Consider the following 21,016-nt stretch of genomic DNA (forward strand, 5'->3'; position numbering starts at 1 on the left):
ACATGTGCCAGATTGATGTCTGGTTCTCTCTCTCTCTCCTCCTATCTTTCTAGTAAATAAATAAAATCTTAAAAAAAAACAAAAAAGCACACAGAAACTTTAACATTCAGGAGTTGGGCGGTAGCACAGCAAGCAGGTGGCACAAAGCACAAGGACCAGTGTAAGGATCCCGGTTTGAGCCCCTGATCCCCTCCTGCAAGGGAGTCACTTCACCAGCGGTGAAGCAGGTCTGCAGACATCTGTCTTTCTCCCCATCTCTGTCTTCCCCTCCTCTCTCCATTTCTCTCTGTCCTATCCAACAAGGACTACAACAATAAAACAACAAGGGCAACAAAAGGGAATAAATAAATATTAAAAACTCTTTAAAAAAAGAAACTTTAACATTCATTAATTAAACATAGCAGATGTCTGTTCTTAACATAATGACATTCCCACTCTAATGGATTTTACTTTTTTTTCTTCTTAATATTGTCATCATGATCTTTGCCAGTATATAATATCTAAACTTGGAGGCTGGGGAGATAGCTTAAAGTTTATGTAGAAAGCTTTCATGCCTGAGGTTCCAAGGCTTCAGGGTGAATCCCCAACTCTCCAGCATAAGTCTGAGCTGTGCAGTGTTCTGGTCTCACTCTGATTTTAAAAAATTTTTATTTATTTACTTTTTTTTTTTTTTTTTTTTTTTTACCAGAGCCTTGCTCAGCCCTGCATAATGGTGAGGCAGGAAATTCAGAGCTTCAGGTATGAGCTCTAGGGAAGTAGAGCTCCAGGATGTATTGGTGGTGGAGTCAGCTGTCCTGGATTTATTTTTTTAACCAGAGCACTGCTCAGCTCTGGTTTATAGTGGTGTGGGGGATTGAACCTGGGACTTCAGAGCCTTAGGCATGAGAGTTTCTTTGCATAACCATTATGCTATCTACCCCTGCCCTAAGTCATTTATCTTAACTTCTTTTTAAATTTTATTTTATTTATTCCCTTTTGTTGCCCTTGTTGTTTTATTGTTGTCGTTGTTGTTGCATAGGCCAGAGAGAAATGGAGAGAGGAGGGGAAGACAGAGAGGGGGAGAGAAAGATAGACACCTGCAGACTTGATTCACCACTTGTGAAGCGACTCCCCTGCAGGTGGGGAGCCGGGGCTCAAACCGGGATCCTTACGCCAGTCCTTGCTTTATGCCACCTGCGCTTAACCTGCTGCGCTACAGCCCAACTCCCTATCTTAACTCTGTTCTTCCATGTCAAATTCCTACTGCATGTGGAACTTTCACTGAAACTTACAACGGATTTTTCTTGTCTGCAAGATTGTCTTGCAGACAATTTTATAACTAATAAAGTAGAAATCTTATTCTGCTTTATGTTTTCTTATTTTTCAACTTCTTTTTTATTACTAGTGATTTAATAATGCTCGACAAGATTGTGGAATAAGAGGGTGCAATTTATGCAGTTCCTAGCACTAGAGTTCCATATTCCATCCCCTCCAGGTGAAGATTCCCTACTCTTTTTTTTTTTAATTTTTTATTTAAGAAAGGATTAATGAACAAAAACATAAGGTAGGAGGGGTACAACTCCACACAATTCCCACCACCCAATCTCCATATCCCACCCCCTCCCATGATAGCTTTCCCATTCTCTATCCCTCTGGGAGCATGGACCCAGGGTCGTTGAGGGTTGCAGAAGGTAGAAGGTCTGGCTTCTGTAATTGCTTCCCCGCTGAACATGGGTGTTGACTGGTTGGTCCATACTCCCAGTCTGCCTCTCTCTTTCCCTAGTAAGGTGTGTCTCTGGGGTCTTTTTTTTTTTTTTAACCAGGGCACTGTTCAGCTCTGGCTTATGGTGGTGCCGGCATTGAACCTGGGACTTTGGAGCCTTAGGCATGAGAGTCTGTTTGCATAACCATTATGCTATTTACCCTCCACCCGGTTCCCTACTCTTTACCCCTCTGGAAGTATGGATCTCTATAGGGTGATCTCTATAGGGTGCAGAAGGTCAAAGGTTTGGCTCTGAGCACTTTAATATATGACAAAACTACATGTTTAATAATAATGTTTATGGGACAGAAAACAAGTCTCCTGAAATAGTGCCTGCTTTGCTACGCACAAAAGTTAGGGATATATTTTGTTATAAAAATCATTTGTATGGCCATTATACTGTCTCCCCAGCCCTTTTCTTTCTTGAACTTTCCTTCCGTTCTTTTTGAAGATTTACTTATAAATATCAGGGGAGAGAGAGGTAGAACCAGAGTATCGCTGTGGCATATGTAATGAAGAGAATCAAACTTGCAGGCAGAGGAGATAGCATGATGATTGTGCAAACAGACTCTCATGCCTGAGGCTCCAAAATCCTAGGTTCAATCCCCTGCACCACCATAAACCAGAGCTGAGCACTACTCTGGTTATGAAAGGGGGTGGTCAGTAGAGCAGAGGGTTAAGCACACACAGTACAAAGCACACATAGTACCAGCTTAAGGATCCTGGTTTGAGCCCCAGGCTCTCCACCTGCAGGGGGGTCGCTTCACAGGTAGTGAAGCAGGTCTGCAGGTATCTATCTTCCCTTCCTCTCTCGATTTCTCTCTGTCCTAACAGCAACGATAATAATAACAAAGATAAACTACAAGGCCAACAAAAGGGAAAAGTGGCCTCCAGGAGCAATGGATTCATACTGCAGGAACCAAGCCCTAGCTATAACTCTGGAGGCAAAAAAAAAAAAAAAAAAAAAAAAATCAAACTTGGAACCTCATGCTCTTAAATCTAAAGTATTACTTCAATCCTCTCAGCTGTAACCTGCCACTCTTTCTTTCCTTCTTATAAATGCATTTAAAAATATCTCAGTATTTGTTTATTGAATAAAGACAGCAAGCAATGTTTATCTTAAATATGTTATTTATTTTAGATTAGAATAGAGAGAGAAAGGGGCCAGGTGATGGCGCACCTGGTTGAGCACACACATTACAGTGCAAAAGGACCCAGGTCCAAGCCCCTGGTCCCCACCTGCAGTGGGACAGTTTCATGAGTGGTGAAGCAGGGCTGCAGGTGTCTCTCTGTCTCTCTCCCTTTATCTTACCCTCCCCTCTCAATTTCTGGCTGTCTCTAGCCAATAAATAAATAAAGCTAATAATAATAATAATAATAATAATAATAATAATAAAAAGAATAGAGAGAGAAACCAAGACAAGAGCACTGATCAGCTCTGGCTTATGTAAATGCTGGGGATTGAACCTGGGACTTCCATCCCTCAAGCATGACAGGTTTTTTTTTTTTGTTTTTTTTTTTTTACCAAAGCACTGCTCAGAGTTGGTTTATGGTGGTGCAAGGGATTGAATATGGGACTTTTGAACCACAGGCATGAGAGTCTCTGCATAACCATTATGCTGTCTTCTCACTACCACCCCACCCTCTACCTTTTAAAGATATCTTATTTAGTAGTGCTTGTTTTATTTTATTGCATTAGAGATTTTATTTATTTAAAAAATATTTATTCTTTTTTGTTGCCCTTGTTTATTGTTGTAGTTATTGTTGTTGTTGTTGTTGATGGTGTCGTCATTGTTGGATAGGACAGAGAGAAATGGAGAGAAGAGGGGAAGACAGAGAGGGGGAGAGAAAGACACCTGAAGACCTGCTTCACAGCTTGTGAAGCAACTCCCCTGCAGGTGGGGAGCCTGGGGCTTGAACTGGAATCCTTATGCTGGTCCGTGTGCTTAGCACCACGTGCGCTTAACCCGCCCGACTCCCTTATTTTTTTATTAATGAGAAAGATAGGAGAGAAAGAACCAGACAACACTTTAGTACATGTGCTTCCAGGGATTGAACTTGAGACCTCATGCTTGAGAGTCCAGTGCTATATGCCCAGACTTTTTTTTTTTTTCCTACCACAGTACTGCTCAGCTCTGGCTTATAGTGGCACAAGGGATTGAACCTGGGAGCTCAGAGCCTCAGGCATGACAGTCTTTTGCATAACCATTATGCTATCTCCCCTGCATCATAATGCTTATTTTATAACTAATGAATCAATAATTCTTAATGCACAGAGATTTTTGCAATACCACAATGGAACACAAGAGGGAGTTCATTTGCTTTTATTTTACTTTTTTTTTTAATTATCTTTCTTGTGCTCGCTTCGGCAGCACATATACTAAAATTGGAACGATACAGAGAAGATTAGCATGGCCCCTGCGCAAGGATGACACGCAAATTCGTGAAGCGTTCAAAATGAAAAAAAAAAAAAATAAAATTATCTTTCTTTATTAGATAGACAGCCAGAAATCGAGAGAGAGAGAGAGAGAGAGAGAGAGACCTGCAACACTGTTTCACCACTCTTGAAGTTTTCCCCCTGCTGGTGGGGACCAGGGGCTGGAACCTAGGTCCTTGGGATTGTAACATGTGCGCTTAACCAGGTGCATCACCACTCGGCCCCTCATTTTATTTTAAAGATTTTGATTTATTTATTTATGAGAAAGATAGGGGAGAGAGAGAAAGAACCAGACATCACTCTGGTACATGTGCTGCCAGGGATTGAACTAAGGACCTCATGCTTGAGGGTCTAGTGCCTTAGCCACTGCGCCACCTCCTGGACCACATTTGTTTTTATTTTAATGACAAGTTATCTAACAAATATTTTGGAGCATGTAATAGGCAACACTTGCCAAAAATTGTCCAAATTTTGAGGGGCTAAAGTAAATGGCTCTGCATTTTATTTATTTTGATATATATTCTGTAGTAGCAGTTTCGCAGAGGTGTTTTACTCAAGCAGTTAAACACCCAGGCAGCTGACATGTCGATATACCTATATCATAAGCATTTATTTATTTATTTTAATATTTATTTATTCCCTTTTGTTGCCCTTGTTGTTTTATTGTTGTAGTTATTATTGTTGTTATTGATGTCATTGTTGTTACATAGGACAGAAAGAAATGGGGAAAGGAGGGAGAGACAGAGAGGGGGAGAGAAAGAGACACCTGCAGACCTGCTTCACTGCCTGTGAAGGGACTCCGCTGCGGGTGGGGAGCTGGGGGTTCGAACCGGGATCGTTACACCAGTCCTTGTGCTTTGCGCCACCTGTGCTTAACCAGCTACGCTAACGCCCGACTCCCAAACATTTATTTATTTATGAGACAGACAGAACCATAACATTGGTCTGGCATATGTGATGTTGAGTGTCATTCTCAGGGCCTTATGCTTATAAGTGGTGCTCTTTCCACTATGCCACATCTCAGTTACATAAAGCTTTATTTAGTTGTTGCAATTAGGGCTTCACTGTAGTTTTGTGCCTTCAGCATGAGTGGAATCATGGGTGAAAGAGCGGGAGAGACAGAGAGAGGAGACGCCACAGTACCCTCTGCATCTTGTTTCCATGTAGTGTTGCCTGGAGTATTATGTAAAAAGAAACACTTTCAGTAACCTTTTTAAAAATAGTGGAAGGAGTCAGGTGTAGCACAGCGGGTTAAGCGCACGTGGCGTAAAACGCAAGGACCCGTGTAAGGATCCTGGTTCGAGCCCCTGGCTCCCCACCTGTAGGGAAGTCGCTTCACAGGCGGTGAAACAGGTCTGTAGGTGTCTGTCTTTCTCTCCCCCTCTCTGTCTTCTCCTCCTCCCTCCATTTCTCTCTGTCCTGTCCAACAACGACGATATCAGTAACAACCACAAAAATAACTACAACAATAAGACAAGGGCAACAAAAGGGAATAAATAAATATTAATTTTAAAAAATCTTTAAAAGATTAAGAATATACATATATATATATATATATATATATATTGGAGGGAGTCAGGTGGTAGCACAGCGGGTTAAGCGCACATGGCATAAACGCAAGGACAGGTGTAAGGATCCCGGTTGGCACCCCCGCTCCCCAACTACAGGGGAGTCGCTTCACAGGCGGTGAAGTAGGTCTGCAGGTGTCTCTCTTTCTCTCCCCCCGTCTTCCCCTTCTCTCTCTATCTTATCCAACAACGACGACATCATCATCAACAACAACAATAGTAACTGTTATAACAATAAAACAACAAGGGCAACAAAAGGGAATAGATAAATTTTTAAAAATTACCCCTGCCCAGCAGAAGCTATTTTATGGGACTTTTAAAATTACACATTTCCAGGAGGCTGGACAGTAGCTCAGAGGTTTAAACACACATGGTGCAAAACACAAGGACCAGCGTAAGGATCCTGGTTCAAAGCCCCACACACACACCTGCAGAGGGGCCGGTTCACAAGCGGTGAAGCATGTCTCTCGATGTCTTTCTTTCTTATCCAACAGCAACAGCAATGGCAACAATAACAACAACAAGGGCAACAAAATGGGGGAAATGGCCTCCAGTAGTGGAATTGTAATGCAGGCACTGAGCCCCAACAATAAACCTGGAGGCGAAAAACAAAAAAAAAAAGTAGGGCAGGGGTAGATAGCATAATGGTTATGCAAACAGACTCCCATGTCTGAGGCTCCAAAGTCCCAGGTTCAATCCCCTACACCACCATAAACCAGAGTTGAGCAGTTCTCTGGTTTAAAAAAAAAAAAAAAAATATATATATATATATATATATATATATATATATATTTATACATTTCTAGACAATGCCTTCCTTTCCATCTGTACTAGAAAAGAGATCGCCAGAGCTTTTTTTTAACTTTATTTTTTTCCCTTTTGTTGTCCTTGTTGTTTATCGTGTTGTTATTTTTGTTGTTGTTGCTTGATAGGACAGAGAGAGGAGAGGAAGACAGAGAGGGGGAGAGAAAGATAGACACCTACTGACCTGCTTCATCGCTTGTGAAGCGAACCCCCTGTAGGTGGGGAGCCCGGGACTCGAACCGTTATCCTTACTCCGGTCCTTGAGCTTTGCGCCACGTGAGCTTGCTTAACCCGGGGCGCCACCTCCCGGCTCCCCAGACAAATCTTTCAAAAGCAGGGAATACTACATTTCCCATAATGCTTCAGAACAGGAAGGAAGTGAGACGCGACACCTTCCCGTGATTGCTTATAGACCGGAAACTAGGCCCTTAGTTCTCTTTCCCATCTTGCAAGGTAAGAATGGCGGGTGTTTTCTGCAAGACTGGATCTGGGGACCCCAATCTTTCGCCATCTGAACCAGGAGCCTATCGAATGAAAATCAGCAGGGGTCGGACATGCTCGGGGCCTATTGAGAGGTTTCCCAGGCTCTTCATTTCTCACACTTGGGCTTGCGTTGGGCCACGAACAGGGAGAGGTGGCGTTGCGGAGAAGCTTGCCATTTCCTGGGCTCGGGGAAACGGGGCCCCTCCGAAGACCCGTAGCAGGATAGTGGGGTCAAGGGTGGTATGGGGAGGATGCGCGCGCCCTGGAGTCCCTGGTCGGAGGTTCACAAGTCGTCTCCGAGTTCGTTTCAACCGCGTTGGTCGTTTGGGGTGGAAGCCAAATGGAGCTGACCCGGTTAACTCCGTCCGCGCCCGGAAGGCGCTACCTGGAAGCTTCCCCCTCCTCCTCCCCTTGTTAGGACGAAATGAGAGAGGAGTCTGAAAGAAAGAAAAAAGCAAAAGGCCAGGAAGCGATCAGTTTCTGTCCGACTGCTTGCTACATATGACGATGTCTTAAAAGACTTTTTTTTTTTTTTAAAGAATTTTAAAATAAAATTCCCAGACTGAAGTTGATAGCCTACGGGGGAGACTGTCGTGAAGTTAACTAGGTGTGGGGTTTAAGAAAGTTATCGTTAATGGGGCGGGGGCGCATCAGGAGCATCCGCAGCTACTTTGAGAGCGAGGGAGGGCGTGTGGCGGCTTGTTGGGGAGCCAGTCGTGTATTTTTTGCGCGCTGCCTGTCACCGGGGTGGCAGGGGGAAAGGGCTTGTCTAAAATCTCCGTTGTTTGTAGATGGCGGGTGAAAAGGCTGAGAAGTCTGTTGCAAAAGAGAAGAAGCCACAAGCCAAGAAGGCTGATGCTGGGGCTCAGAGTAAGAAGGCGAAAGCCAAGGCTAAGGCCAAGGCCAAGGCCAGAAAGGGAACGCCACACTGCAGCCGGAACCCAGTCCTGGTCAGAGGCATCGGCAGATACTCGCGGTCGGCTATGTATTCCAGAAAGGCCATGTACAAGAGGAAGTACTCAGCTGCTAAATCCAAAGTAAGGCATGTGGCGGGGGAAGCCACCTGTCGTTGTGTGGATGGTTAAAAAGGGGAAGAAGAAAAAAAAAAAGGTGGTCTGCTTCTGACTCTCTGGTGCTTGGTGTTTTGATATAGGTGGAGAAGAAAAAGAAGGAAAAGGTCCTTGCAACTGTAACAAAGCCAGTTGGTGGTGACAAGAATGGTGGTACCCGAGTGGTTAAGCTTCGTAAAATGGTAAGACTGAGCACAGTGCTTTTTTAAGTGTTCGGAAGCTTTTGGATATTTTAAGGGTGTTTTTAGAACTTACTGAAATTTGCTGATGAGGATAATGGGATTGAGATTTGGTTTTAATGTTTATTGTTTGATTTTTTAAAAAAATTTATTGGGTAGGGACAGCTAGAAATTAAGAGGAAGGCAAGGATAGAAAGGGAGAGAGAGAGAGGCGCCTGCAGCATTGCTTCACCTCTTGCAAAGCTTTCCCCCTGCAGGTGGGGACTGGGGGCTTGAACCTGGGTCCTTGTGCATTGTAATATACGCTCAAACAGGTGTGTAGTAAAGGATTGTCCTTTAGAAGTGTGGTAGTGCACTGGGTTAAGCAAAGGGCAAGGATCCCTGTTTTGAGTCCTGGCTTCTCCTTTAGGGGGATCACTAAGTGGTTAAGCAGGTCTGCTGGTGTCTTTTTCTCTTCCCCTCTCTGCCTCTCGATTTCTTTCTCTCTTATCCAATAACAATGGGAGAAAGATGGGCCTCCAGAGCCCCAGCAATAATCCTAGGGGAAAAAAGAAAAAATCAAAAACAGTTTGTTGCCTGTGAACAAATTAATATGTGCTAATAGGAAATGGGAAGGTTATAAACATTTAGAAATGAAAATGTGATATCTCATTCATAATTTACAAAATGTTTCTGAGGACACAGTTGACATGAGGGTAGAGACTCCTAGAAAGTGGATCATTGCAGTATATAGTCTGATGGTAGCTTGCTCTGTATCAGGTTAAAGTGGTTTAGTCCTGCCCTTAGAAAAGTAGCCTGTTTGCTTTCAGACTGCTTGAATATACAGTTCAATGATTTTAGTGGATTCCATTCTATTTATACATTTTTCTCTTAAAGAACTCAGAACCAGAGAGGGCAGATAAAGCAAAAGGATTATGCAAAAAAACAAATGCCTGAGGCTCCAATGTTTTGCCTTCAGCCCTCCAACCACCTTAAGCCAGATCTGAGCAGTGCTCTGGTGGGGTGGGGGGTGGGCTGGGGAATTTTCCTGAGGCTCTGACTCTTTGGTTCCATTCCTAGCACTACCATATGCCAGACCTAAAATGTTCTGCTAAAAAGAAAAATCTACAAGATAGCTCACCTGGATAATTGACTGCCATGTGTGTGACAAGCCTGTCCTCTGTGGCATTGAAGCAGTTGTGGTATCTCTGGCTTTCTGTCTGAATCTTTGACCTGGAGGGTGAAACTTCAAGTGAAAATATGCTAATATAGATTAAGTTGGTCAAACAGACTGCAGTAAAGTTTTTGACTCATAGCCAGCTAAGCTAAATAAATGGGTTGGGGGGTGGTTCGGGCAGTAGCTCGGGGTTAAGCTTACATGGCACCAAGCACAAGGACTGGTGCAAGGATCCCAGTTCCAGCCCCTGGCTCCCTACCTGTGTGGGGGGGTCACCTCACAAGTGGTGAAGCAGGTCTGTAGGTGTCTCATCTTTCTCCCTGCCTTCTCTCAGTTTCTGTCAGTGTCAGTGGCAACAATAATGACAACAAGGGCTACAAAATGGGGGAAAATGGCCTCCAGGAGCAGTGGATTTGTGGTGCAGGCAACGTTCCCCAGCGATAACCCTGGAAGCAAATAAATAAATGATTGAAACCCATCATTTAAATCCCATGTACTGTCTTCACTTCAGCCTAGGTACTACCCAACTGAAGATGTGCCTCGGAAGCTGTTGAGCCACGGCAAAAAGCCCTTCAGCCAGCATGTCCGGAAGCTGCGAGCCAGCATCACTCCCGGGACCATTCTGATCATCCTCACTGGGCGCCACAGAGGCAAGGTGAGCACAGCACTTGTACTTCCCCATGCTCCTAGTTGCTTGGGGGGGGGGGGGGATCTATTGCAGATTGAAGGAGGTGACCTGACCTACAGTCTGACTAGCTTGAACAGGTATAAGTCACAAATATGTAGTAACTTTTGGTCCTTATTAATACTCTGAAAAAATATTTCAAATGTTACCATACCTAGGCTTTTTGTGTTGGAGTTAGAGTACTTTTGAGGGCATTGGAGTTGCTGAGCTAAAGAATTTTTGATATGTAATGGCATATCTGCTCATTTAAAATTTACATGTAGGGCAGGGTAGATAACAATCATGCAAAAAAAAATCATATTTCTATGATTTTTTTCACCACCATAAGCCAGAGCTAAGAGCTCTGGTAAATATATATATCATTTGAAAGTTTTTTTTTGGTATCCTAGAGTTACCCCACTTCACTGCTTCCTGAAGTGCCTAGTGTATTCATAGTAGAAACACCTATGGTTGGGGCCATTACAATGAGCAAAGACCTGGGTTCAATCCCCAGTCCACACTTGAAAGGGGGAAAGCTTTGCAAGTGGTGAAGCAGGTTTGCAGGTGTCTCTGCCTCTGTTCCTCTCTCTGTCTCCCCTTCCCTTTTGATTTCTATCTATCCAATAAATAAAGATAATTTTAAAATAAAATAACATGGTTGTGATTTAATTCAAAAGTTAGTCTGGGGAGTTGGGCCTACGATAGAGCAGTGGGTTAAGCGCACGTGGCACAAAGTGCAAGGACCGGTGTAAGGATCCCGGTTTGGCCCCCGACTCCCCACCTGCAGAGGAGTCACTTCACAGGCAGTGAAGCAGGTCTGCAGGTGTCTATCTTTCTCTGTCCCTCTCTGGCTTCCCCTCTCTCCATTCTTCATTGTCCAATCTAGCAACGACAATAATAACTACAACAACAGTGAAAACCAGGGCAACAAAGGGGAAAATAAATAAAATTTTAAAAAGGTTTTAATAAAACAATAACTACAGTAAAACAAGAGCAACAAAAGGGAATGAGTAAATATTTTTAAAAAGGGGTTTCTCAAAAGTTAGTCTTCTTCTAGCGTTTGCCCTTAATTCCGTAGCCAGTCAACAGCGTCAGGTTGAGCCTGATGTAAAGTTTCGAGACCTCCTTTGAATCTGGAGAGGTGGGAGTGAGTCGTTGACTATGTGGGTCATAGTCTGTCTGTAGCCGCAGGGGCAGTTCGGGTCGTCTCTGGCTCCCCAGCGATGGAACATAGCGGCGCACCGGCCACGGCCTGTTCGATAGCGATTGAGGAGGGCCCAATCCTAACGTACTAGGTCAAAGCCGGGTTGACGCTTGCAGGGGTCTGTGATGAGATGTTTGTTCTTTACCTCAGCTGACTGCCAGCTCTGTTTCCAAGAGTCTGGAACAGAGAAGTTCAGTGTAGGCGTAGGGGACCAGATTGGGTGACGAGACGTCAAGCGTTGGACAGGGTGGGCGAAGATATCCGAGTATATTGGCAGGTCCGGTCGAGCGTAGACGTGGGAAATGAACTTAGATGATGCCGCATCCCGACGAATATCTGGCGGGGCGATGTTGCTAACAACTGGCAGCCATGGAACCGGGGTAGAACGGATGGTTCCAGAAATTATCCTCATGGAGGAATATAATTTGGAATCGACCAAGTGGACATGGGGGCTACGGAACCATACTGGGCACAGTATTCTGCAATGGAATAGCATAATGCCAGAGATGATGATCGTAGTGTGGAAGCGCTCGCGCCCCATGAGGAGCTGGCCAGTCTTGCAATGATGTTATTCCTCGCGCCCACTTTTGCTGCAGTTTTTATGAGATGTTTGTGAAATGACAGAGTGCAATCGAGAGTAACGCCAAGATAGACTGGCTGGGCTTCATGCCGGATTCTCGTATCGCCAAAAGTTAGTCTAATTAACTAGCACTTGTGTTTGATTTTTCAGAGGGTGGTTTTCCTGAAGCAGCTGGAGAGTGGCTTGCTCCTTGTGACTGGTAAGAAAATCTTTAGTCTCTCTGAAACATAGTGGCTATTGCTATTCCCTACTCGGAATTTATGGTTTTGACCCTGATTTTTTTCGACCTAGGTAGCTTTAAAATTTTTGAGAGCTCATCAAGATGTTTCACTTGGGGTGGAATAACCGTTTTGCCATGTGAATGACCCAAGTTCTAGACTAACCAACACTGTACTGGTGGAGGTTTTGGTGCTGTGCTACTTCTGAAAAAGTGTGCCATGGGGAGCTGCAGCAAAGACGAAAGATTTGAGGAAGGGGAACATTAGATAAAATTGGGATGTTGAAAAGTTGTTGATAAAAGTAGTTAAAGGGAGTCTGGCGGTAGCGCAGCAGGTTAAACGCACGTGGCTCAAAGCACAAGGACCAGTGTAAGAATCCTGGTTCGGTTTTCCCCCATTCAAGCTCCAGCTCCCCACCTGCAGGGGAGTCACTTCACACGGGTGGTGAAGCAGGTCTGCAGGTGTCTTACCTTTCTCTCCCCCTCTGTCTTCCCCTCCTCCATTTTCTCTGTCCTATCCAACCACGATGACATCAATTATAACAACAATGAAAAACAAGGGCAACAAAAGGTAAAAGAAATAGAAAAAAAAGTTTTTTAAATAGTTGAAATGGGGGTTATAATTCCTCTAGATCCAGGGGAAGTTACAAACTCACTTCCGATCTCTCCAAGTCCCAAAATTGCTACTTAGATATTTTCTTTCCTTAAGTATTTTTATTTTCCTGTTCTAGGACCTCTGTCACTCAACCGTGTTCCTCTGCGTAGAACACACCAGAAATTTGTCATTGCCACCTCCACCAAAATTGATATCAGTAGTGTGAAAATCCCCAAGCATCTCACTGATACTTACTTCAAGAAGAAGAAGCTGCGAAAGCCCAGACACCAGGAAGGTGAGATCTTCGACACAGAGAAGGAGGTAAGCTATTTCTAGCTTCTTGTCTCTGGGGTTTTGGTGCAACTGTATCATGTTAGTCATTCTCTGTCCTAGAAGCATATTAAAAGCAAAGGATAGGAAGTGCTGCTTGTATTATACTAAAGACCAGGGCCCTTCAATGGAAGGATTATCAAAATTGCTTTTGACATCTTAATATTTTTTGGGCTTGAGTCTTTGTGAGATAGAACTGAAATAATCATTTGATAACATTTAAATTTTCCTTTCTTTTTAGAAATACGAGATTACAGAGCAGCGCAAGGTTGATCAAAAAGCTGTGGACTCACAAATTTTGCCAAGAATCAAAGCTGTTCCTCAGCTCCAGGGCTATCTCCGCTCTGTGTTTGCTCTTACAAATGGAATTTACCCACATAAACTGGTGTTCTAAACTACTTTTTAAAAGAACTTAATTAAATAATGTATTCATTTCCTTTGTCTTTTTAAATTATTTATTATTGGATAGAGAAAGAAATTGAAAGGTGAGGGGAAATAAACACCTGCATTTCTCTTAAGTTTTGTCCATGAGTGGGATCATCCCATATTCATCCTTCTCTTTCTGGCTTATCTCATTTAACATGATTCCTTCAAGCTGCATCCAAGGTGAGGTGAAGAGGTGTATGCCTTAATCCAGTGCATCACTGCCTTTCTTCCCCCCACCCCTACATGTGTATCTTAAAGATTGCTGAGAACTGTAGTTCTGGCATGTTTTGCTCTAGGAGATTGAACTCAGGACCAATAGAATAAATTGAGGTGGGGTATGAAATGCAAAGCTTTAATATTCCAGGCTTGCCTTGAGATTAGAAAGATTTCAGAAGCTCCCACCTGTGCACTGGGAGGCAGCAGCAGGGTCTTAGCATGAAAACTGGAGCATCAATGGCATTTGTGGGGGGAATTCATCAAGTTTCTGAATAACAGTGATGGTTTTCATTTTCTGCCTTATAAGGTAGTAACAGCCTATCACAGTGTAAATAGTGCATCATATGTAATTCAGTATAGAACTAGCTTTGTTCTCCACTGTCTCCTTAGTTACTACTTTTTTTGTCTGGGGTTTTCTCTGGGGCTCAGTGCTTGCACTTTGAATCCACTGCTAGTGGCCATCTTTTTTTTCATTGTTGGATAGTAAAGAATTGGAGGGGAGAGGTAGGAGAGAAAAAGACCTAACAGACCTACTTCACCACTTGAGAAGCAACACCTACCCCTATGTGGGGAGCTGGGGTTTCAAACAGGTATCCTTGTACTGGTCCTTGCATTTCACATTGTGTGCTTAACCAGGTACATTACTGCCTCACCCTCCACTTTATTTTTAGTATTTATTCCCTTTTTGTTGCCCTTGTTTTATTGTGCTGAGACCTTGGAGACCTGCTTCACCTCTTGTAAAGCGACTCCCCTGCGCATGGGGAGCTGGAGGCTCAACCCTGGATCCTTACATGGGTCCTTGTTCTTAGTGCCACCTGCACTTAACCTGCTCCCTCTATTTAAAAAAGAGATATTAACAAAACCATAGGATAGAAGGGGTACAACTCCACACAATTCCCACCACCAGATCTCCATATCCCATCCCCTCCCCTGATAGCTTTCCCATTCTTTATCCCTCTGGGAATATGGACCCAAGGTCATGGTGGGTTGCAGAAGGTGGAAGGTCTAGCTTCTGTAATTGCTTCCCCGATGAACATGGACATTGACTGGTCAATCCATACTCCCAGGCTGCCTCTCTTTCCCTAGTAGGGTGGGTCTCTGGGGAAGCAGAGCTCCAGCACACATTGGTGGGGTCGTCAGTCCAGGGAAGTCTGATCGGCATCCTGCTGGCATCCAGAACCTGGTGGCTGAAAAGAGAGTTAACATACAAAGCCAAACAAATTATTGAACAATTATGGACTTAAAGGCTGGAATAGTGCAGATGAATTGTTGGGGGTACTCACTGCAGACTATTGTGTACTTTTGCTTTCAGATATATATTTTGCCCTAGTTTATGTATATACTCATCTCACGGTGAAGTTTTCTTAAGATAAATTCAGATATGCTTATCTATCCCCCAAGAAAAGCATTTCTTGATACTAGAAGGTGCAAAGTGCAAGGACCAGAGTAAGGAAAAAGACATCCCAACACCAAAGCTTCTTCTAGTGCAGTGAGGACTGACAACACAAACTTAAGTTGTATGTGTGACAAAGCAAGCACACTGAGCTGGAAAGTAGCTCTGTTGCTAGTGCGCTGTTTTGCCAAGAGCACAACCCAGGTTCTAATCCAGCTCCCACTGCACTAAAGGAAGCTTTTGTGCTTTCATTTTCTCAATGTTATTTTTGTTTGTTTTTCCCTTTTGTTGCCCTTGTTTTATTGTTGTTACTGATGTTGTCATCGTTGGACAGAGGAAGGGAACACGGGTAGAGAAAGACACCTGCAGACCTGCTTCCCTGCCTGTGAGGCTACCAGGTGGGGAGCTGGGGGCTCAAACCAGGATCCTTACTCTGGTCCTTGTGCTTTGCGCCACGTGCGCTTAACCTCTGGTGTTATGTTGTCTATTTCTATTTAACTAAAAAAGTGGCCTCAAAGGGAGTCAGGCGGTAGTGCATTGGGTTAAGCGCAGATGGTGCAAAGCACAAGGACCGCCATAAGGATCTGGGTTTGAGCCCCCAGCTCCCCACCTGCAGTGGTGAAGCAGGTCTGCTGGTGTCTGTCTCTCGCCCTCTCTGTCTTCCCCTCCTATCTCCATTTCTCTGTCCTATCCAACAACAATAACTACAACAATTAAACAAGGTCAACAAAATGGAAATAAATAATAAAAAAGAAATATATATATGTTAACTATTAACAAAATGGAAGAAGAACAATAAAAGGAGAGAATGGGGTGGAGATGATAGCAATAATAGTTATGCAAATAACTTAATTTTAAAAATATTTAAGTGAGAGGGAGAGACACCTGCAGCACTGCTTCTCCACTTGTGAAGCTTTCCCCTTGCAGGTGGGGACTAGGGGATCAAACCTGGGTCTTTGAGCATTGTAGCATCTGTGCTCAACCAGATGCGCTGCCACCCAGCCTGCTGTATCTAATTTTTGTCACTGCAGGGGTTTCAGTGCTCCAGGATGACTTTCAGATACAGATAGAGTGAAAATGACAGCACCAAAGCTTCCTTCAATACAGTGGGGACCAGGCTTGAACCTGGGTCATGAACATGGCAAAACAACACATTATCCAAGTGAACTTTTTTGCTTGCCCCCCAAATTTATTTATTCTTTAAAATATATATATTTATTTTAAATTTATTATTGCACAGGGACAGAGAGATTGAGAGAGGAAAGGGAGGTAGGGAGAAAAACACCTGCAGCCCTGCTTTACCGCTTGTGAAGCATTTCCCCTGAAGCTGGAGACCAGGGGCTTGAACCTAGGTCCTTGCACACTATAATGTGTGCACTTAACCTGGTATGCCACCCCCTGGCCCCCAAAATTAATTTATTAATGAGGGAGGGAGAAGCATGGGATGGGAAAGAACCAGAGCAACCCTCTGGCACATGATTCTAGGGATGGAACTGGGATTCTCATGTTTTTCTCTCCAAAGCTCCAGCCACTTCAAGAATTAAAACTTTTTTGGGGGGGTGAGGGTAGGCAGGCAGTGGTGCACCTGCATAAGTGCACACATTACAGTGTGCAAGGAGCAAGCCTCTGGTCCATGCCTGCAGGAGGAAAAATTCACGAGTGGTGAAACAGGGATGCATGTGTGTCTCTGTCTCTCTCACTATCTCCCCTCCCCTCTCAATTTCTGTCTGTATCCAATAAAAATAAAATAATAATAATGGTCCGGGAGGTGGCGCAGTAGATAAAGCATTGGACTCTCAAGCATGAGGTCCTGAGTTCAATCCCCAGCAGCACATGTACCAGGGTGATCCCTGGTTCTTCTATTTTTCTCAATAAAATATTTAAAATAATAATAAGAAGAAATGCTTCTTGAGGTGCCCAGGAAGTGGCGTGGTGGTCCTAGCTCTGTCTGCCCCATAGAAAGTGCTACAGTAGGAGTTGGTGATAGCGCAGTGGGTTAAGCACAGGTGGCGCAAAGCTTAAGGATTGGTGCAGGATCCTGGTTCAAGCCCCAGCTCCCCATCTGCTGGGGATTCCCTTCACAGGTGGTGAAGCAGGTCTGCAAGTGTCTCTCTTTCTCTCCCCCTCTTTGTTTTCCCCTCCTCTCTCCATTTCTTTTTGCCCTAACAACGACATCAATAACTACAACAAGGGCAACAAAAGGGAAAATAAATATTTAAAAATTTAAAAACTCTAATGCCTGAGGCTCCGAAGTCCCAGGTTCAATCCTCCACACCACTATATATAAGCCAGAGGTGAGCAGTGCTCTGGTGTTTCTCACTGTCTTTCTCTGCATCTCTCTAAACAATATAAATAAAATACTTTAAAAATATTTTTTAAAAAGGGCCAGGTGGTGGTGCACCTGGTTAAGCACACACACACTGCTGTGTACAAGGACCCAGGTTCAAGCCCCTGGTCCCCATCTGCAAGGGGAAGGCTTCCTGAGTGATGAAACAGGACTGCAGATATCTCTCTGTCTCTCTCCCTCTCTATCCCCTCCCCTCTCAATTTCTGTCTCTCTATCCAATAATAAATTAATAAAATAGTATTAAAAATAACTTCCAAAAAAATTTTTTAAAAAAAGTGCCAGGGTGTTGCACTATTTCTGTCTCCCACGCTCTCTACTTCTCATAAATAATCTTAAATTTTTAAAAATATTTATTTATATTTATTTTCCCTTTTGTTGCCCTTGTTTTTTATTGTTGTAGTTATTATTGTTGTTGTTATTGATGTCGTCATTGTTGGATAGGACAGAGGGAAATGGAGAGAAGAGGGGAAGACAGAGAGGGAGAGAAAGACAGACACCTGCAGACCTGCTTCACCTGTGAAGCGACTCCCCTGCAGGTGGGAAGCTGGTGGCTCGAACCGGGATCTTTAGGCCAGTCCTTGCGTTTCAAGCCACCTACGCTTAACCCGTTGCGCTACCGCCCAACTCCCACTTTTTAATATTTTATCTTTATTTATTTAATGGATAGAGGCAGCCAGAAATTGAAAAGAAGGGGAAGACAGAGAAAGAGAGACAGAGACAGCTTCACCATTTGTGAAGCTTTCTCCCTGCAGGTGGGGACCAGGGGCTTGAACCAGGTCCTTGTTCATGATAGGTAACGCACTTAACCAGGTGTGCCACTACCCGGCTCCATCAATAATCTTTTAAAAAATAAAATAATACAGAGAAGTGCTCTGGGAAAATAATAATAAATAAATTAAATTAAATAATAAAGCTCCTTAAGGATAGGAGCTATGCCTTAGTTATAAGAGCCTGACAGATTGAAGAACGCGGTGGATGAAAGATTCCATCAGTCCTGTGCACAGGGCCTCTGGTGCCCACAGGGGGGCGCTGAAGGACCAGGCATCTAGCTCAGCTCCTGAGCGCTGATTCTCTTAGGAGCTTTGGATAATGCAGCTTCATCTTTAGGCTTTTCATTTTCCTGGAGGCTTATCCCTGTTATGGTAATTCAGGGGAACTCTCCAGAGAATCCCTCCCTTCTTGCTTTCAAACTCCCTTTTTATCCGATTTGCTTTCCCTACTGCCATGGTAGGTCCATGCAGAAACAGAAGGAAAAAAAAAAAAAGATGAAGGCTACCAGATCAATTGGTAAAAAATATTTTGTGTAGGTGTGAGTGGGTTTCCTTTTTGAGACTGTGATTAGTGAGATGGAAATAATCAACCTCCTCCACAGACTCTGTCATGAGTGAGAGAGGGAGAGTGAGTTAGAGAGAGAGAGAGAGAGAGAGTGCGCGTGTGTATGTCTACTTAGCAGATGTGGGGCTATGCTTTTTCCCTGGTGTTTAGAAAGGCCTTCAAACAAGCTAACATGGCTGCTTTGTTTAAGGCAATTCCAAACTCTAGTAAGGCCATCAAGGACCATTTGCCTTCAGGTAGTAGGTCCTAGGGGCCCTCCAGCTGGAGCCAGGACCAGTCCTCATCACGTCAGCAGCTTGGGCTGTAGGGACCTGGTCTCCATCAACAAGCTTGCTCTCCTTGGGGAGATGCCTCCCTGGGGGGAGGGGGCGCTGAGGTCCAAACTACAAGGAGCTGATTCTTCCTGCTTACTCTGGCTTCCGGTAACGTTTTAACCTTTGGCTGCCCAACCTACACTGTCTCTTGCTGCTTTTCCCATTCAGCTGGATAATTCCAAAGAAAAGAAGTCATAGACCATAAGCTTTTCCTTTCTGTGATTCTATGAATGGCTGTTTCCTGTGTGCTTGCATATTGGAGTGTGTGTGTGTGTGTGAGTGTGTGTGTGTGTTCATACTAGAGCACTGCTAAACTCCTGTTTCTAGTGGTACTGGGGATTGAACCTGGGACCTTTGGTACCTCAGGTATGAATTTTTTTTTCTCTCTTTCTCGAATGAGGAGGTTGTTCTTTTTTTTTTTTTAATTTATTTCATATTGGGAAATTAATGTTTTACATTCCCCAGTTTCCCATTTAACAATACAACCTCCACTATGTCATTTATCATCCTTCATGGACCTGTATTCTCCCCACCCACCGACCCCAGAGTCTTTTACTTGGGTGCGATATGCCCATTCCATTTCAGGTTCTACTTGTGTTTTCTTTTCTGATCTTGTTTTTCAACTTCTGCCTGAGAGTGAGATCATCCCATATTCATCCTTCTGTTTCTGACATATTTCACTCAACATGATTTTTTCAAGGTCCATCCAAGATCGGCTGAAAACGGTGAAGTCACCATTTTTTACAGCTGAGTAGTATTCCATTGTGTATATAGACCACAACTTGCTCAGCCACTTATCTGTTGTTGGACACCTGGGTTGCTTCCAGGTTTCAGCTACTACAAATTGTGCTGCCAAGAACATATGTGTACACCGATCTTTTTGGATGAATGTGTTGGGTTCCTTAGGATATATCCCCAGGAGAGGAATTGCAGGGTCATAGGGTAGATCCATTTCTAGCCTGAACAGTCTGAGAGTTCTCCAGACTGTTCTCCACAGAGATTGAACCAATTGACATTCCCACCAGCAGTGCAGGAGGGTTCCTTTGTCCCCACACCCTCTCCAGCATTTGCTGCTGTTACCTTTTCTGATGTATGACATTCTCACAGGAGTGAAGTGATATCTCATTGTTGTCTTGATTTGCATTTCTCTGACAATCAGAGACTTGGAGCATTTTTTCATGTGTTTCTCAGCCTTTTGGATCTCTTCTGTGGTGAATATTCTGTCCGTGTCCTCCCCCCATTTTTGGATGGGGTTATTTGTTGTCTTCTTGTTGAGTCTAGCAAGCTCTTTATATATGTCGGTTATTAAACTCTTGTCTGATGTATGGCATGTAAAGATCTTCTCCCATTCTGTGAGGGGTCTCTTGGTTTGGGTAGTGGTTTCTTTTGCTGTGAAGAAGCTTTTTAATTTGATGTAGTCCCATAGGTTTATACTTGCTTTAGTCTTCTTTGTAACTGGATTCGTTTCATTGAAAATGTCTTTAAAATTTATGCGGGAAAGAGTTCTGCCAATATTTTCCTCTAAGTATTTGATAGTTTGTGGTCTAACATCCAAGTCCTTGATCCACTTGGAATTTACTTTTGTATTTGGTGAAATACAGTAATTCAGTTTCATTCTTCTGCATGTTTCAACCCATTGTTTCCTACACCATTTGTTGAAGAGACTCTGCTTTCCCCATGTAATAGTCTGGGCCCCTTTGTCAAAGATTAGATGTTCATAGGTGTGGGGCCTCATTTCTGGGCTCTCAGTTCTATTCCACTGGTCAGTGTGTCTGTTCATGTTCCAGTACCAAGCAGTTTTGATGACAATGGCCCTATAATATAGTTTGAGATCTGGGTGTGTGATGCCTCCAGTTCTGTTCTTTTTTCTCAAGATTGTTTTGGCAATTCTAGGTCTTTTCTGGTTCCAGATAAACATTTGTAGCATTTTTTTCTATTATCCTAAAAAATGTGCTTG

At 43.6% G+C, this 21,016-nt stretch overlaps 2 protein-coding genes and 1 non-coding gene across 5 annotated transcripts in view; 2 read left to right on the plus strand and 1 right to left on the minus strand.

Moving 5' to 3' along the window:
• Positions 1-4,762, minus strand: part of PTPN11 (protein tyrosine phosphatase non-receptor type 11) — a 50,577-nt gene extending 45,815 nt beyond the window's left edge. Inside the window, exon 1 of the mRNA XM_060192663.1 lies at positions 4,732-4,762. Coding sequence (XP_060048646.1) covers positions 4,732-4,762 — 31 coding nt within the window. The remainder of the gene's footprint in view (positions 1-4,731) is intronic.
• Positions 4,098-4,204, plus strand: LOC132539131 (U6 spliceosomal RNA). Its single transcript, XR_009550437.1, has one exon. It is a non-coding gene; the product is annotated as a U6 spliceosomal RNA (small nuclear RNA).
• A 2,216-nt stretch (positions 4,763-6,978) lies between the features above and the next one.
• RPL6 (ribosomal protein L6) lies at positions 6,979-13,464 on the plus strand. Of its 3 annotated transcripts, none has more exons than XM_007528887.3 (7): positions 6,979-7,003; positions 7,825-8,070; positions 8,187-8,285; positions 9,950-10,093; positions 12,037-12,085; positions 12,835-13,019; positions 13,270-13,464. In XM_007528887.3, the coding sequence occupies exons 2-7, from the start codon at positions 7,825-7,827 to the stop codon at positions 13,420-13,422; spliced, it is 876 nt and encodes a 291-aa protein (XP_007528949.1). In that variant the 5' UTR covers positions 6,979-7,003; the 3' UTR covers positions 13,423-13,464. The 3 variants fall into 3 exon arrangements, with proteins under 3 accessions (XP_007528949.1, XP_060049042.1, XP_060049043.1); XM_060193059.1 differs by lacking the exon at positions 6,979-7,003 and adding an exon at positions 7,081-7,097; XM_060193060.1 differs by lacking the exon at positions 6,979-7,003 and adding an exon at positions 7,499-7,515.
• Positions 13,465-21,016: the final 7,552 nt, after the last annotated feature.

The sequence above is a fragment of the Erinaceus europaeus genome, chromosome 6 (genome assembly GCF_950295315.1).
Source record: "Erinaceus europaeus chromosome 6, mEriEur2.1, whole genome shotgun sequence".
NCBI classification, from domain to species: domain Eukaryota; kingdom Metazoa; phylum Chordata; class Mammalia; order Eulipotyphla; family Erinaceidae; genus Erinaceus; species Erinaceus europaeus.

Excerpts from the sequence above, each read along its gene's own strand:
- RPL6 (XM_007528887.3), top strand. The coding sequence starts at position 7,825 with ATGGCGGGTGAAAAGGCTGAGAAGTCTGTTGCAAAAGAGAAGAAGCCA. Across the intron at positions 8,071-8,186 it reads ACTCAGCTGCTAAATCCAAA|GTGGAGAAGAAAAAGAAGGA; the intron begins GTAAGGCATGTG and ends GTTTTGATATAG. Across the intron at positions 13,020-13,269 it reads TCTTCGACACAGAGAAGGAG|AAATACGAGATTACAGAGCA; the intron begins GTAAGCTATTTC and ends CTTTCTTTTTAG.